This window comes from Haemorhous mexicanus, chromosome 7, assembly GCF_027477595.1.
Source record: "Haemorhous mexicanus isolate bHaeMex1 chromosome 7, bHaeMex1.pri, whole genome shotgun sequence".
Taxonomy (NCBI): Eukaryota; Metazoa; Chordata; class Aves; order Passeriformes; family Fringillidae; genus Haemorhous; species Haemorhous mexicanus.
In genome coordinates this window covers 42365791-42383408 of record NC_082347.1, presented here as the reverse complement: position 1 = coordinate 42383408, position 17618 = coordinate 42365791, and the positions used below count along the sequence as shown (strand labels likewise).

The window sequence follows — 17618 nt, the reverse complement described above, 5'->3', positions numbered from 1 at the left end:
GTGTGTCCAGGTGTGCAGTGGCTGCTCCTGGGAGCAGCTGAAGGAAGGTGTGTCCAGGTGTGCAGTGGCTGCTGGTGCTCTGGGCAGTGGCTCCTGGGCAGCAGCGTGGGGTGGTGGCTGTCCCTGTCCCCTGCCAGCCCAGCAGCTGCCCTGGCTGTGGCAGGGAAGGTGAGCCCTGGCCCTGCAGGTTACCTGGGCTGTTTATGGGCGGGGGGGTGCCAGAGTGACCTTTGCCTTTCCAACAGCTCTGCCCTGTGATTTCCTGGGAAGCTGTTTAACCAGAGGTACCCTGTAAAATGGATCATTTCCAGGCAGTTTTGCTGAGGGGCAGTGCCCCTGTGGAAACACCAGCCAGACACGTGGCAGCACAGGGAAACAGACCTGTCCTGGTGCTGGCCTTGGGGCACTAGGCACTCTCTTTGGGTGGCCCAGGGCTCTGGAGCTGCCCTGCAGGCAGCCCCAGAACATGCTGACCCTGAGCCCTGACTGCTATGAGGGCAGCCCTGCTCACCCTGCCTGTGTGTGTGAACACATCTCCCGTGCTTTTGGGACCAATGTGAACTCATTTAGTGCTCGTTAACCTGCACCAGCTGGGGCTCAGCTGGTTAATGAGTGCCCTGCTGGCCTCCCTGGGTTGCTGTTGCACAGTAGCACGTGTTCTTCTAACAGAAATAGCACTGGTCAGGGACATGGAGCACGAGGAATGAGGTGCTGGGCTTCCTTCTCCATCTCCAGTGCCTCCTGAGCTCAGCTGAATGCAACGTGCTCACACTCTTTGGAGGGGCTCCTGGACAATGCAAAGGGTATTTTTTTTTTTGCTGTTTAGGAATGGTTTCTGGCCAATGCAAACATTTCTGTATTACATATCCATTACCCAGTCTTCCTAAACTGACTTAGCAGTTGCTTTGCATGGTGCAATTGATTCCTTACGGAGCTGCAGGGACTCAGTTTTAATTATACAAAAAGTCTCTGTTTTTTACACGACTTTAGAGTTGCTTCCTAATAGTAGGTTTGAGTCTGTGGTTCCTAAAGGGGCTCATTTACAGCACTAGGCTGGCATTGTACCTTTAATTTCTTCCATTATCTACTAGCATTCCCTGGATACCTGGGTAGTGAATGCTCACTTGAGTTTCCTGACAACCATATTACACTGTATTTCCATTTTCCTCACCTGTGTAATCTTCTCTGAGGCTATGAATAGGCAAAACAGATCAGCCCGAGATGCTGGAGACCAAACCTGCTGCTTGTGCTTTCTCCAGGGACAGCAGGGAAAGCAGTGGTGCCCTGCACTGCATGGGCCTCTGGCTGGAACAAATGGGATGCCTTGTGTTCCAAGGGTTTCAGGCTGGGGAGGGACTGCTGACATCTGTCCCCAAGGCCCTTTGCTCCCTCTCTCCATCAATAGCTCTGTGTTTGAACACAAATCTCACCTTTGATGTTCCCTACCTTCCAGTTCAGCCAGGCTGATCCTCTGGTGTGAAAGCTTTTCAGACGAGTCCTCCCATCCCTCCCTTGTCCTGCCCCTCTCCCTGCTGCTCCTGGCAGCTCATGCCATCCTGGGGATGCTCTCTGTCTGCCACGGTGCTGCTGTTCCCCGTGTGGGCTCTGCCTCCTTCCCTTCTGTGCCCATCCCCTGCCCAGTCCCCGTGGCTCCAGAGCTGCCCCAAATCCCCCATCTCCTCATCCTGCTGGGTTCCTGTCCTGACCTCTTGCCCTGCCTGCCATGCCCCGTGCAGGTCCCCATGCCCATGTCCTGATGCCCCCTCTGTCCCTGCCCGGGGTGGCCTCACCTCCCGTGTCACCCTGTGTGTGGTGGCTTTGCAGCAAAGCTGGAACTCTCCTTCCTGCCAGATGAAACTCACAGCATTTTGTGGCAGCAAACTTGTGGTTTCTGTGGCCACCATTTAATGTTTCTACATCGGTTGCTGGGGTGCTTCTTCCAAGCTACATTGCAGAAAGACAGTGGGTAGAGAAATGCTATTTATTATGCCAGTGTCTACAAATACATTGATAGAAAGTGCATCTTGTCATACTACTCTGACACATTTGCTGTTACCAGATTAAAAAAATTCTTTCTTAGACCTTTAGTGTTGAAGAGAATCATTCTTGGAGTTAAATGTCCCTGTTGGTATTAATGATGTTGGAAAACATGCAGCTGAAGAGTAAAAGGTTGACTTGAACCTTAACATGTGATTTATTTTGCTGGCTTCCCCAGATTTGGGGGTGTTGTAGACCAGGTTTGCTAACTGCACCTACCATATTGTTCTGCTGCTGGAGATTATGATGAGGTCCTGATGTTGAACACTCGCTGGGAGTCTGCTGTCTCTGAAGTGTTACTTTTAGGTATCTTGCAAATAAACGCAGAATAAACAGCAAAAAATAATGAAAACATTAATAATTCTTAAATAGTGAAGACAAAGCTTTTTTTTTTTTTTTTTTGCATTCCTCCTCCTTCTGTGCAATGAATTTTCACAGGGAAATGTACTCCTCATTCTATTTCACTGGCAAGTGGAAGCTGTGGATCCAGCCCGCTTTATCCCACAGTGCATCTTGTGATTACAATGAGATCTTAATTACAGGGATGTCAGAGCAGCACCTGGCACTCTGTTGTGCAGTGGGCAGGGCTGGGCTGTGTGAGGTTTCGGGAGGTCCTGTGGGCACATGGAGCCCTGCCATCCCTGCCATCCCTGCCATCCTGCTCGTCACGCATTCCTGGAACTGGAGAACAGAGCCACAGCAAAGCCAGGCTATGGTATTTGTCTCTATTTGTGATTCATGGTTTGTCACTCGGTGCCAGCGAGAGCCGGGAAGCAGCACATGGCAAGTGCCAACATCTCCTGTGCCGTGGTTGCCCTCCCCTGCTGAGGTGCCAGGCTGATAGGGAGCTGCTGGCCCAGTGAGTGTCCTGTTCCTGTGAGGAGCTGAGGGAACACCCCTGGGCATTGCACACAGCAGAGGGCATGGGCTGGGTGTGGTGGGCAAGTCAGCTCCTCCTGTTTGCTCATTGCAGGTGGCTTTGGGATGGGATGGGATGGGATGGGATGGAACAGAATATTTTCAGTATTAAGGCACCTACTAGTCCCACTCACCTAGACTGATCTAGTCCCTGGGTTTGGTGCTTCAGGACTGCCCAAAGCCAAAGCATGCCATTAAGGACATTGTGCCAGTGCCTGCTGAGCCCTGATGGGCTTGGATCATCACCATGTCTGCAGGAAGCCTGTTCCAGGCTTGAGCAGCCTCTGTATAGAAATGCTTCCTAAAGCCCCTAGGTTTCCAGGTCCCTGTCCCCCTCTGGTGAGGGACTCTGGCTCCTCCTCAAGCCAGGACCGTTTCTGCCCCTCCAGCCTGCAGCTGGAGCCGTGCAGAGCCAGAGCAGAGGGGGAGCAGGGCCTGGCAGAGGCAGCAGCTGTCCCCTCCTGCTCCTGCCACCAAAGCCTCCGCTGGTGTCTGTGACTCAGGCTCGTAGCAGTCTCCCAGAGAGTCAGTCAGCTCTGCTGGCTGTGGGTGAATGACAGCTTTCTCCTGTCAGCATGGAGAGCAGAGCCTCTGGAGCATATGCAGTTGTTCCAGGCAGGTTCAGGATTTCTATTTTAGGGATAATCACGTATTCCGTAGTGATAAGTTAACATTCTTAGTAATCCACTGTGCTGTGCACAAAAAGCAGCACACTGCTACTATGATTTTCTTCTTCACATGCTGAGATTGCTTTTGCTTTATTGGGATCATGTAATCATAGAATCGTTTACTTCCACAGAATTATCAGATTGCCTACTGAATCCTGCAGAAAATACTGGAACTGGGAAACCAGGCAGTGCATCATCCGAACTTCCCATCAGCAGAACTCTGTATTAATTTGTTAGAAGTGACATCTCTTCTGATAGGTTCAAGGGCCTGGTGAATATTCATATCTAGGTTTGTTTCCTGCCTGCTGACTCGAGCAGGCTTCCCAGATCAGTTGTAGTCATGGATACATAGAAATGACACTTTGGGGTTTGTTTTCTCAGTGGCAGTGCCTTTTAACACAATATTCCAAACATTATAACAAAGAATTATCAAAAGCTCTCCGCCTGAGTGGAGGCAGTGATGGCAGATCCTGAGCACTTGCACGTGGTTTAATTGTCAAGAAAATGCTGCCTTTCCAAGGGGCTCCCTGTAGCTGGGCATCCTCTTGGTGACAGGTCAGCCAGTGCATTTGGCAGCATGTGGAAAACATTTGATCCACTGCTCTGAATGCTTTGGCCAGAAGATTTCAGACAGAATATTTATGAAGCTGAAGCTGCAGTTTTGCACTGCTCACTGCAGCCCCTCTAGTGGGGTGGTAGGAAAATCCTCAGTAAAATCACTGCTGAAACAAAAGGCCCACAGAGGAGGGAGGTGATGAGGAGGTGACACAGCACCCGTGGAGCTGAGCCCTTCCCCTGGAGATGTGGGAGGCTGTCAGAAGGTTGTGGGGACACTGGTGTCCCCATGGGCTCTGTTATGGGGTCTCCTGGAGAGATCTCAGGCAGATCACAGAGTCATTAAGGGAGGAATAAGATCCTTATCCAAGATCAAGGAGTGCAGCCCTTGACCGATCAGCACACAGTCAGCCAAACCAACTAAACCAGCTAAACTTGGAGCAGTCGTGGTGCTTCTGCCCTTCAGCATCCCCGAGGGAGGGAACTGGCAGTGCAGGGACACACGGAGTACGAGCTGGCCCAGATTCTGTTCTCAGTTTCATTTGGCAAAGTTTTCTGAGCTCTCCTGCAGAAAACGTCCCACAAAAGTGACAATAACAATATTTTGGATATAAGCCTAGCACAAAAGGGTAATAGGAACTCCATGAGCATGCGTGGGCTCTTGATTCATCCTCAGAGATGACAGATGTGCATTTATTTAAGATCTGGGAGTGGGACTCGTAATATTTATAGTGAATTCTTTGTTCCCACTCCTCCTGAGTGATTTTGGTCTCTGTGGCCGGCCAACAAGCTCCGTGCTCATTGTTGACCATCTTGTGCTGCAAACCCCCAAGCCCATGCCAAGCACTTCTTTTCATCCAGACACGTGGCAAGGAATGCTGAGGGTGCCCTGCACAGGGAGTGTCTCGTGGTACAGCTGGCAAGGGCTGACAGCTGTATCTGAGCAGGTGGGCTCAGTCCATCAGCAAGCTCCTCCTCACCTTGTCTTCTTTATTTAAAACTGATATTAAATTAAATCACAGCAGTACTTTGGTATTAAAATAATGTTGTTTGCAGCAGCAACTGATGGAGTCAGTGGCTGAGTGTTACAGCTGCACGATCATCTCTTGTCATTGCTCCTCATGCTGGCTCTGGAAAAAACTATGGATCTCTTCCAGATGGGTCTGCACGTGAAGGGAGTGGAGGGCTGGCCCTGTCCCCTACTGCTGTCCTTTGGCAGCACCAACAGCAGCACACCCAGCACTGGCTGAGCACAGGGGGCAGTGGGCAGTGTTGGTGGGGCAGGGGCAGCAGGCAGTGGGGCAGTGGGCAAGGCAGAGTGTGGGGCAGGGTCTCACCACACTCTCCACTCTGCCACACTTGCAGTTTGCCCCTGAGCTCTGTGAAGCCCCCCCAGGATCCACACAGGTTGAAGCTGTATTTTACTTTGTGCTAAACCACTGATTTAGTAACCTCATCCAACCCTCTGTCAGCTCATGAAGAGACTTGAAAGGAAAGCAGCTGCTGTCCTGCAGCTTCCCCAGAGGAAAACTTTTAATAAAAGCTTGGCCAATGCTCTGTAGTTGTCTCCCTGCCTTCTTTAAAATGCAAGCTTATTTGTAGTAAAGCATTTACAAATGTAAATTCTTTTTTCTTTACCTTGTAGTGAACTTTGACCACTTCCAGATTCTCCGGGCCATTGGGAAGGGAAGCTTTGGCAAGGTAGGCTGGAGCACTCAGTCTTGCATGGTTTGTCAGGTGTCTGCTGTTATGTACTTGTGGTTTATTGGAACAGTAATGGGGCCAAAATTGGCTATTTTTCTATTTTTTTAATGATGGCTGCTCAGTCAACGCAGGAAAAATGTTCAGGAAAATACCTTGTTGCCATTTGGCTCTGCTGTAATTCTTGGCATCTTGGTGCAACAGATGTGTTGTAAGTTACCAGCACAATTGTGACCATTTTACAGCAAACATTCTCTGTGTTTTCAGTTTCCTGTGGGGATGTCTGGGTTGTGGGGGGGGGCAGTGAGGCAGGAAGGTGCTGGAAGTTGTCCTTGGTGCTTGAGCTGGCACACAGGTCAGGAGGGCTCTGTGAAGTCCTGGGCTGTTTTCCCAATCAGAAATCAGCTATGCTGAAGAGGTTTTGTTGTTTATTTTTAACTGGCTTTTCTTGCCAAGCGTGTGGGAGGATGTGGGAGGCGATGATCAAAAAGCTGTGTATCTCTGGGAGTCAGTTACTGCTGCTTTCCTAGTGTCAGTCCTTTTCCATTCCCTGTTCCTCTGGCTGGCCCTCTGCCCCTGTGCAGGTGACTCTGGCCTTTGCCCCTGGTCTGGCAGTGCCAGCACGGTGCCCATGGGATGTCACACGAGCACAGGGCTGCCCTGGGAGCTCTGCAGTGCTTCTGTCACTGTGTTCTGCTGCCAGCCAACAGCAGGGGTGCCCCCTGTGCAGCCTCACCTGTGTGTGGTGGGTGAGAGCTGGGAGTGACAGTGCCAGCGCTGATCCTGGACACTGCTGGGCCAGGTGTGTCACCTGCCCAGTGACTCTTGTGTGGGTGGGGCTGTGTGCCAGCACTGGGGCTTTGGGGGGAGACGTGGCCATGGAAGTAGTGTGAAACAGGCAGTGTCAAAGCTGTGGAAGGGCCCAGCCTGGCTCAGTGGGTGGCACAAGTGTCACCCTGCACTGGGGACATAAACAGGACAGCTGAGTGGTGGGGCAAGCTGCACCTGCTCACGTTTGGTCAGGTCATCGTGGCCGGTTTCTCCCATCACACTTTGATCAAAAGCTGATGCCACAAGGGTGAGAACATCCAGATCTGGCTCTGAAGATGACCTCAGTGTCCTTTGCCTTCTCCCACTGTGGTACAGCCTGACGAGGACTTGTTCCACTGGGCCATGGCCTGGGGAGCAGCCTGGCCTGCTATACTTGGATGGCTGGAAGATGGAAACTTTGCAAAAGCAGAAATTTCCCAGGAGATCTGAGACCTGTTTGGTCAGAAGAACCCAAATTTTTACCAATCACCAAAATCTCTTTTTGAATACTTTATATGTATTAAGCAGTTTTGGTGCTGGGTAACAGTGGCAGCACAAAATCAGCTGTGGTCTGTATGGGGAGGGTCCAGCTGTTCTGAGAGGCAGGACAGGGGACACTCAGTCCCAGTGCTGCCATCAGTGCTTCTTTTAGAGAAGATATTCCCATACAGCCTCAGTTCCCTGATGAACACCAGGAGATCGATTCCCCTGCTCTGGCACAACCCACCCATGTGAATTCCTGCTGGGCTTCCATGAGAGTCTGCCTGGGACTTCCAGGGTAATGGAAATGGATTGCCAGCAATGTGCAAGTCACTGTGATGGTTTGAGGGGGTGGTTTGAAACACTCACCCCTCTTTGCAGCCACATCCCTTGAGCAAGGAGAGGCGAAAGCGTGCAGCAGAGCTCTGTCACATTTCTGGGCTTCTGTGGAATGATGGCAAATAATGAAATACCAGCTCAGCCCTTGTGCTGTGAGGATAAGGCAAACAGCAGAAGAAAGTCTCCCCAGACACTCCTGGTGAGAACAGGAACACTCAAGGTCTTGTGTCTTCAGCTCACAATCAAAGGCCAAACAGAAACTCCAAACCTCAGTGAAAAAGAGCAACTTGTTTCGAGCTGATAGGAGAAGATTCATACTTCACATATAAACTTTCCAGACAAGGAGGTTTTATTCTTTTAAGGATGGAAAATTAGTTCTGCTCAGGATGTGAAACAGAGAAAAAGCAATTCTTGTCCCAGGGCAGGAGTCCCTTGGCTCTGCAGAGAGCTGCTCCCTGTGGCTGCTCCCTGCAGCTGCTCGCTCTGCGTTGCAGAAAGGTTAAGTCTAGCACATAGCAGTCTATCAGGCATCAGAACTGTACACACACTTTCAACAAAATGCTGAAATGATTCATCTGTCATCTTTCTGGATGATTTTGTCAATATGCTGAATTTCCTCTGACACTGAGAAAAGCTTTTTGCATTTACCAAGTAATTTATAACTCACATTTAAATACAGAAAACATTAAACTACCTACCTGGCAAGTGTTACTAAAAGTTTAGGAGTGACTTGTTGGTTTGTTTGATTGAACCTCTCTCTGCCCACATTCAGGAAGATATTTAGGAGCCAGTGTGCGAGTAGACCCTCAGTGTGTGAGTGACGTGTGGAAGCTGTGGCACCGTGTGATCTCATGGTGACAGGACCCGGGGCCAGCTCCTGGGGTGGCCTTGGGCACAGCTTTTCCTTCCACGGTCACTTTGTTCACCTCTCAGGACACGTGGTGACGTTCTCGGTGTGGGAACTGCAGGAAAGGAAAGGAAAAGGAACTCAGAAATCCCTTTTGAAGAGCCTGAGAGCCCCAGAGCTGTGGCTCTGGCATATCTGCAATAAATGGCCAATTTCTGTTTTCTAGAGATGGGTTTAATCAGCTTTAAGATACAATTAATCAAATGAAGGTCAGGTTCAATTCCATGTTTATGCCAATTAGCAAGTGTGGAATATTTTCCCCACATAGTAGAGGTGATATTATTTGATTTTTAGTGATTTAATATCAGCACAGTGTTCTTCCTGCAGCACAGGCTCCTTTCCAAGCAGCAGCAGCAGTTGCCCAGGTTTTGGCTGCTCTGCTGCCATTTCCCAAGGAGCAGCAGCCAGGAGGAGGTTTCTGGAATGGGGTGCAGTTTGTGGCCCTGTTTTAGTGGGAAATATGCTCTGAGGTTCATTGTGCTTCATGAGAGCCAGCATGAGACCCAGAGGTATCCAAAGGCAGTGGTGGCATTGCAGGACCGGGACCTCTGCCTCTTCTGGTTGGCCTCTTGTGCCTTCAGTCCCCGTGAGGCAGCTGGGGCTGTTTGCTCCTGACCTCCTCCTCCCACCTCGGTTCCCTCGTGGTTCTGCAGCCCCAGCTGCCTTTTCCAAGCAATAAGGAGCTGGATGGGGCTGTGGGAATTCATTATTTACACTTCACTGCTGAGAAGAAATAAGAACACGTCTGGAGTTTTTCAGCGTGGATTTGTGCCTTTGTGTGCCATTGGAAATAGGGGATTAAACCAGGGCTGGGACTGGAATGAGCAGCAGCAGGGAATGGAATCTTCCAGAGGGAACCAGTATGCCTGGGCTGGGAGCCTGTGGGGGCCTGCTTTCAGTTTGCTCCAGAGGAGCTGGGGGTCCTGGTCCCTGTGCCCAGCTCCACTGACCCTCCCAGGGAGGGCTGGCTGTGTCTGGGTTTCTTTGTACAAGTACTTCAACTTCATGATTTTGTTGCTTTAATAATTCACACAGCCTGGAGCTGGGTATAGAAAGGCTTTAATCCATTTTCTAAAGGTCACAGATGCCCACCCAGTAGCTGCACCATAAATACAATTCCCTTCAAGTCTATTCTCAACTGAATCCCTCTTTGACATCAACACTAGCTTGATCCATTTTCTTTTTTTCCAGCTTTATAAATGTTGGATTTTTCCCCCTAAAGAAAGGCTGGAAACTTAATCCCTTGGTATTTAGCTACCACACATATTTTTTGCCCTTGATTTTTCCTTTATTGTCCTTGATCTCACCTGAGGCTGAGGGTTTGCTGGAGCCACTGGCAGGGCTGGACAGAGGCTGTCCCTGCTGGACACTGCTCCTGTCACTCGATCTCACACCATGTCATTGGCAGGCTCTGGAGCCAGGGCTGCCTTGGCTTTGTCAAAGGGCAGCCTGGTTATGGAGAGGGCACAGCCTGAGGGGTGTCTGTGGGTCCTGGGGTGCTGGAGAGCTGCTGGTATGGGGCCACCCAGTGCTGGTCAGGCCCCATCCTGCCCAGCCCCCGAGGCTGCCCAGGGAGTCCTGCAGGATGCAGGAGATGGGGACCTGCAGCAGGAGTGATGTGAAGGACACTAACACTAGGGACAGGTTCATCCCTGGAGGGTGCTGGCACTGCCCAGGCTTCCCAGAGAATGGGCACGAGGCTGCCAGAGCTCCAGGAGCATTTGGACCCTGCTCCCAGGGGTCCCAGGGTGGGATTGTTGGGGGGGCTGGCAGGGACAGGAGCTGGACTCCTTGTGGGTCTTTTCCAGCTCAGGATATTCCATGATTGTGGGATTCTCTGATTCCACAGCGTGCCCCACCATTGCATCCAGCACAGGAACAGCTGCCTGGGCTGGGAACAGTGACCAAGAGCAGGGGGTGAGAAAGCACAGAGCACCCACAGGGGGATCCTCCCTCTGATACCATCTCCCCCCCGAGTGCCAAGGGATTTTTCTTCTTTCCTGGATGTTGCTAAGCTGTGAGCGTGTCATCAGTAAAAGCCGTGGGACAGAATGGCAGAGATGAAAGGTGCAGTGGTGGTGAGGTCCAGCACCTCCTCACTGTCTGGATCTCAGGCTGTGGGGGCAGCAGCAGGAAAATTACAGAGTGGGAAGTGCCACTGAAGGGTCTGCAGTGACTGGGTGAGCAGTGAGCTCAGCTGGAAGGGGCTGGGGATTATCCTGCACTTCCACACTGGGTACCTGTTTGGGGTTTCTGAAAGATCAGACTTCAAAAGCCCATCATTTATCAAACAAGCTGCCCACCTTTGTTATTATTGTACACCCGATGTACAAAATTAACGTTTGCATTAGAAGCTGCCTGGGGTTTTTGAGCCCCCATCATTCCCTGTGGGTGAGTCACACTGGTGTGGGAGTGTAGGTGGGTTGGGAGGTGGGATGGGCCCTCACTCCAGCAGCCAGGGACCTGTGGACAGGAAAGAGGTGTAAGAGAGCAGAGAGCAGAAGCCTCATCCCCCACCCGAACTCACACTGATGGCCCTGGGCCACCCCCAGGTCTCCCCGGGGGCTGGCACTGCTGGCAGCAGGTGCTGGAGCGTGGCTTAGGGCAGGTGGGGACGAGGTGGTTGATGTCCCCAAGGGGCTGGCCAGTGGCACAGGTGGTTGATGCCCTGTTGATGCCTGCTGGCTGCACGGGCTTCAGCCTCAGCAGCAGCTCTCTCAGGCTGGGAGCAGGAGCGTGTCCACAGCTGGAGCACAGGGAGAGAGCTCGCTGTGCCTTGTGCCAGCAGCAGTGTTTTCTGTGAACTCCTGGGTGTGCACCGAGCCTCGACAGCAGCTGGATGCTCAGGTTCTTCCTGGCTCTTAGATGAGAGTCTTTTCAGCATTAGGTTCTGCAACAAAATCCACCCACACCCTCCCAGCTCCGCCTCCCCTCCTGAACCCAAAGAGATCTCATTCTGAGGTCTTTGATTAAGGAAACCTTTTCATGGATCAACACATCTGCCTGTTGAGTGGCAGATGTGCCTGAATCCAGCCCTGACCCTTGGTCAGAAGGGCCAGCCTTGCAGAGGGGTAAGGGACAGAGAGCTGCAAGCATTACAGGGGGAGGAGGGGGAGCTGCAGAGGAAGCAGGGGAGGATGGAGCTGGGTCAGGGTGACCTGGCTTTGGAGAAACATTGGAATAGGCTACCCAGGGAGGTGGTGGAGTGCCCATCCTTGCCTGGTGGTGTTTGAGGTATGATAGGATGTGGCATTCTGTGCTCTGCTTTGGTTAGCAGGGTGGTGTTTGGTCAAATACTGGAGCTCAGTCTTGGAGGTCTCTTTTTAACTCAGCTGAAAGGATTCTGTGATTCTGTGAGACTTCCACAGCCTAAGTGCATCACAGAATTCTGTAAACATTCACCCACCTGAAAGGCCAGAGAGCAGAATGTTTTGGCATTGATCAGATTAATGACTGTAAATGTGATGATAGTTCTGTTAGCACTGCCCTCAGGAGAACCTCCTGTTCCCCTGTGTGCCGCGGGCAGAGGCTCCTCCTGCCCTCAGCAGGGCCCACACGATCACGCCAGACTGCAGCTCTCACATGGCCAACATGAAAACCTCTTACTTTTAAAGTAAAATCCCATCCTTTGTCACTAATGATAATTACAATTTTCTCAGAGGCTGAAATGTGGCCAGCATTTGGATCTTGTTTTTGTTCTGACAAGCCATCATAGCCCACACCCCCACCAGCTCGTAAATGAAGCTGAGAGATAGAAGGTTCCAGCGTCAGATGCAGCTTTTGGCAACAATAAAATTGAAGCTGTGTTGGACATCGAGGTCATCTACAGGTCTTTGGAAGCTGCAGCTTGTGAGCTTGGGATGTTGTGTTAATGCTTATGGTTGGACAATCCAATTACAAACCACTTAATGTCAAAAATGATAGGGAGCAGTGTCCTCGGTTCCTATGAAATTATGGGTACATCAGCATGATACAGCACATAGAGTTTATTAGGGAAAATACTGCCTGGGTTTGTCCAGAGCATTGCGGGTGTACCCTGTTGTTACTCTGGACAGTGGTGTCTGTGGAAGGAGCCTTTGTCTTCTTCTTCACTGGATGTATTTCTTCTTGTGGGTCTAAAGTTCATGAATTCTTATTGAAGTGTCTGTGTGCTGCTCAGAAACTGGTCTGAATCTCGTGGGACTGTATGGACACGGCTCCAAAAGGCTGGATGCAGTTCTGCTCTGGTTTTTCTGTGGTGAAGGCAGAGCTGCCCACAAGCCACTACAAGGCCGCTGGGATTTCCTGTGTCTCAGCAATGAATTAAAGATGGAGCATGAAAAATAGAAGCAGAAACTCATGCAACTGGTGCACAACTCACAATAGGAACAGTGTTGCAATGAGGGATTTGACGTGATTTTGCTGAGGCTGAGGGACCCATGGCCTGAGCTGGGCGCGCGGAGCCAGCGGCAGTGCCGTGGGACAGGGCCTTGGTGCGGGCCAGGCTTGCTAGGCAGCGTGCTTCCCAGGGATGAGCACACCAGGAGCTTTTACCCCTCCCAGTTTTCCTGACAGCCCTTCTCCTCTGGAATCCCCTCTGTTCCTGTCTTCTTAGCCTAGTTTCCCAGGTGAACGATGTTGCTGGACTGTGGAGAGGGCTGAGAAGGGGATGTGGGAAGAGCTGTTGTGGGACAGCCCTGTGGAGGAGGCCCAGAAAGGCGCTGGGGAGGCCTGGCTCTCTCCTCCCGCTGAGGGGTGCCTCGCAGGAGCCCCCAGAGCCCAGGCGTGGGCTCAGGGCTTGTGGGGCCGTGTTTGGGCGCTGACCCACAGCCTGGAGAGCCCGCCCTGTGCCCGGGGCTGCTCCACGCTGCCTTCCCTGCCCTCACCGAGGGAGGGACAGGGACGGGAAACGCCCGTGGCACCTGCTCTTTGTGTCGGTGCTGATGTGTGGTGTGCCCAGCGCCGGTGTCAGCGGGGAGCGGGGCACTGCAGCATGGCACACGAAGGGTCGGCCTGCACAGGCTGTCACTGCAAAGGGCTCCTGAGAGCACAGCCAGGGAACACCCACAGCCTTGGGAGCAGCATGGGTCCTGGGCTGGGAGTTTTGGTGGGTTTGGGCTCCTTCCCCCTGCTCTTTCCATCCGTGATGCTGTTCCCAAGCCTGGGTGAGGGGTGAGGGGCCCTCAGGTGCAACCCAGCGAGGGTCACCCTCTGGAAAGCCTGGACATCGTTATTTATGTCATGTGCACAGCAAAATCATGTCTGCTTCAATAGTTCCATAAAATTAAAATACCAGGAGTGAAAATGTTGGCAAATTCTAAATTTAGTGCTTTCCATTTTTGTACCAACTGGCCATTTTGTTCTCTGAAATGAAACTGTAAGTACAGGATCACTTTGACAATTGCAAATTGGCTTTTCTTATTTTTTTTTCTTAATACTTTTTTATTCTTACTGACCTGTCACATTTGGGATAGACTATATTTTACCTGTATGACCAGGGATTCTACCTCCCTTTGGAAAGCACTCTGGAGTGTAAGTCCATGAGAATTTTTAAAGAAAGAAGAGCATGGAAAGAAACCATGTTTATTGAAGAGAAGCCTTTTGTGTCTCTGCTTTCCACCCTCACCTCCCGTTTACTTACTATTTATGTCCAAAATTCATCGAGATTCCTTCTGTTCCTGTCGTTTTTCTCAAGGAGTTGCAGTAAGATTGTTGTGCCATATTATTACTTTTGATCTAAAAATTGTTTTTAAAAGTAAGTGCTAAAAATTCCTCCCAACAAAGGGCAGTGCAGTATGAAGTACTTATCTGTTCATGTACAGCTAGTGGTGCAGTGAAACCAAACCACCCTGAGGATGACCCAACACCAACCCAGCTGGGGCACTGCTGTTTGCCAGGAGGCAGGAGCTGCAGCCAGCCCTCACCCCACGGTGGGATGGTGCCCCCTGTGTGCCCATGCAGAGCTCTGGGGGGCTGCTGCATGCTCAGGCTCTCAGATCAGCTCTGCTCTGCTCTGGAACTCGATTTTAGCCCCTGCTACTATCTTTGGGCTTGTCAGGGCAAGATGGTTGTCCAGAGCAGCTGGGGCTGCCCCTGGATCCCTGGCAGTGCCCAAGGCCAGGTTGGACACTGGGGCTGGGAGCACCTGGGACAGTGGGAGATGTCCCTGCCATGGCAGGGGTGGCACTGGGGGGGATTTGGGGTCCCTGCCAACCCAAGGCATTCTGTGATTCTGTGATTCTGAGATTTGCAGGGTGTTCCTGGGCAGAGGAGTCCCATCCCTGGAAACATGGAGGAATATAAAGCACATTTCTTTATCTTGGTAGCTTGAGGTAATGGAGTGCTGTTTGGTGGGTTTGATAGGAAGGCTCGTGAGGCTTGTGAAGGCTCCTTGGGGCCAGGCACTGGCTGCTGGGGCTTGGCCGGTGGGTGGCTGCAGTGCAGGGGAAGGAGAGCAGCCAGGAGGGGCAGGGGGTTTGTGTCCAGGCCCACCACAGCCCTGTGCCCTCACTCTGGCAGGGAACTCCATCTGCCCAGCCTCCACAGCTGCCCTTCCAGGGCTGATCCCTTTGTGCCGCCTGGTGCTAAACACCAGCTCAATGGAGCAAGCTTCTGCCAAGGGAAAATCAAGCATTTGGCTGCAAGTGGCATTGATTCCTCCTGAGGGTTTTGCACTGTGAAACAGGAGTATCTCCTCCTTTCTTGGCTGAAAAGAAAGACCTGTATTTATTTCCTTCAGCACAGAAGGGAAGCTTTGGTGCCTGGGGGCGTGTTGTGGCAGCAGCACAGACGAGGACATTGGGGCCACTTGGGTCTCGATGCCAGTGCCCATCAGGGCCGGGTCAGGATGAGTGATGAGGCTTTTCAAAATAGCACAGCAAGTGTTCTTGCCTTGGGGTCAGGGAACTTCAACATCAATTTACGTTCAGAGATTAAATAAGGCCTCCAATCTTCATTGGAAGTAATTAGATTTCTTTCTGTTCCCAATATCTGTCAAATATGTAGTTAAAAAAAATAATTTTGCCTCTTTAACCAGCCTACCACAGAATGTAGTCATGGCCATAAGGAGAGATGGCTCCAAATACTAGACATAACTCAAACTGCGTGTCGCCCACAGGAAAACATTGCACGATTTATTCAGACAATGCTCGTTAGCTGTGGCTGTGCACAGGGGTCCAGGTGCTCATGTAAATCTATGGAGGGCTGCTGAGCTGGAGGAAATGCTGGATCCAGGTTTGGATCCACCCAAAAGGCAGAAAGATGGGTCACAGTGTCTTCAGGGATCTCTGCAGGTTGATCTGTTTTCATCATTCTACTTTAATTATTGAAAAAGAAAAGCCCAGCAGAGATCTCTGAGCATGTGATTAAAGCCAGACAGAAATGTAGATGCCTAACAGCCTTTCTGTAGGCAGTGTGACAGCTCCAGAACACATCTCCTGGGCTGTGCTCCTCCCTGCTCTCCGCACGGTGCCAGCACAGCCCCTGTCCCCTTCAGGGCCACCCCAGGGGCTGCTCCATGGCCTGGAGGTCAGCAAATCACACTGTGCCCCACCAGAGATGTGCTCAGGGCTGTGGCCATAGGGGAATCCCAAATGTGTACATTTGTGTTTGAGCCCTGAGCGAAGACACCAGGTTTGGGGTGTCTGGCAGGTGATGGGGCTGCTCTGCTGGTGTGCAGGGGGACAGGTGGAGAACCAGGACAAGGAAAAGCAAAGGAAAACTCTTCTTTTTCCTTTTTGTTCTTTAGGGCTCTCTGCTGTCACTTCTGCAGTTTCTCCTTGTTTATTTGGATTAGTGTCTCTCCTGAGGAAAAGAAATCTACACGTGTTTTGGAGCTTCAAGTCAAATAATCCCCCATATCCAAACTCAATTACAGAAACATCTGCTTCATGTCTGATGGGACCTTATTTTCTCAGCGTGACATTAAAGGGAAATGCTTACTCTGAATCACCTTAAATTGCATTAAGTCACAGGGCTCAGACCCTGTAGATACCATTCTGCAGCCCCCTTCCATGTTTTCTTGGAGGGAAATGAGGAAATGTTCCCTGATAGATCCCAACTGGAAGGCCCCAGCCCCGTTTGCAGGGTACCAATGAGGAGAGCTTTTCCTGACATAGTTTCAGTGTGCTGGCTGCCCCATTTGTGTGAGTGAGACAGAATAAGGCTCATTCTGGAAACAAAATAAAAAAACATGGACAAGCTTAGCTCTGCCTGTGTTTTGAGCCACTCCAGCTGCACCTGCACACGTGGTTTCCTTTGCCTGCACACAGAGTGCTGGGCACACCCAGAGGGGATACAGATCCACAGGGGTCTGCTGAGCCTCAGGGAGGGCTGTGGACCTGCACAGAAGCACAGGAACACATTCTTAGGACTACAGATTGAAGCCACTGAGATTGCCCAGAGCAGCTGTGGCTGCCCCTAGACCCCTGGCAGTGTCCAAGGCCAGGCTGGACAGGGCTTGGAGCAGCCTGTGGAAGGTGGAAGGTGTCCCTGCCATGTCAGGGAGCTGGAACTGGATGATCTTTAAGGTCCCTTTCAACCCAGACCGGTCTGGGATTCTGTGATCCTCTGATACACAGCACACTGAAGTGCTGTTTGGAATGGCAGGTGTTATTTTGGGTCAGAAGACTTTTTTGGCTCTAGCATAAGCAACTGAGAAAGAGATTTTTTTATGGAAGTGTTGACACGACCTGGAAACACCAACAGGCTTGCTGTGAATAAAAGTTTCATCAGCTGCTGTTACAACTTGGCTGCAGCAAACAGCAGTGCTGCATAAAAGAGATTTTAATGATTTATGGTGTTCTGACAAACAAGTCCATCAATCTTGTGGAAAAGCACAGCTTTTCAGCAGGGAAAAACTAAAGTTGTAAGGCTCCATGAAAAATCTCTTAAGGAGTGAAACATGGCAAGGTGTCTGGAAATGGAAACAAAATCAGCACTTAAAGATGTGAAGGCAGATTTGTTGAGCTGATAACCTTGTACTTAGAGCATGGCTCCTGAGGGTCCCACTTGTTTGGCTACCACTGCAACTTTAGAGGTTTAGATGGGATATTGGGCAGGAATTGTTCCCTGGCAGGGTGGGCAGGCCCTGGCACAGGGTGCCCAGAGCAGCTGGGGCTGCCCCTGGATCCCTGGCAGTGCCCAAGGCCAGGCTGGACACTGGGGCTGGGAGCACCTGGGGCAGGGGAAGGTGTCCCTGCCATGGCAGGGGTGGCACTGGGGGG

The 17618-nt window shown here is 51.2% G+C and overlaps 1 protein-coding gene across 2 annotated transcripts in view; it reads left to right on the top strand.

Annotated features, from left to right (window-relative positions):
• STK32C (serine/threonine kinase 32C) overlaps nucleotides 1-17618 on the top strand; it is a 69700-nt gene that overhangs the window by 35774 nt on the left and 16308 nt on the right. Inside the window, exon 2 of one of the 2 annotated variants that reach the window (XM_059852256.1) lies at nucleotides 5824-5879. The exons of the other annotated variant lie outside the window; for it this stretch is intronic. Within the exon in view, the coding sequence (XP_059708239.1) occupies nucleotides 5824-5879 (56 nt within the window). The remainder of the gene's footprint in view (nucleotides 1-5823; nucleotides 5880-17618) is intronic. 2 annotated transcript variants of the gene reach the window in all.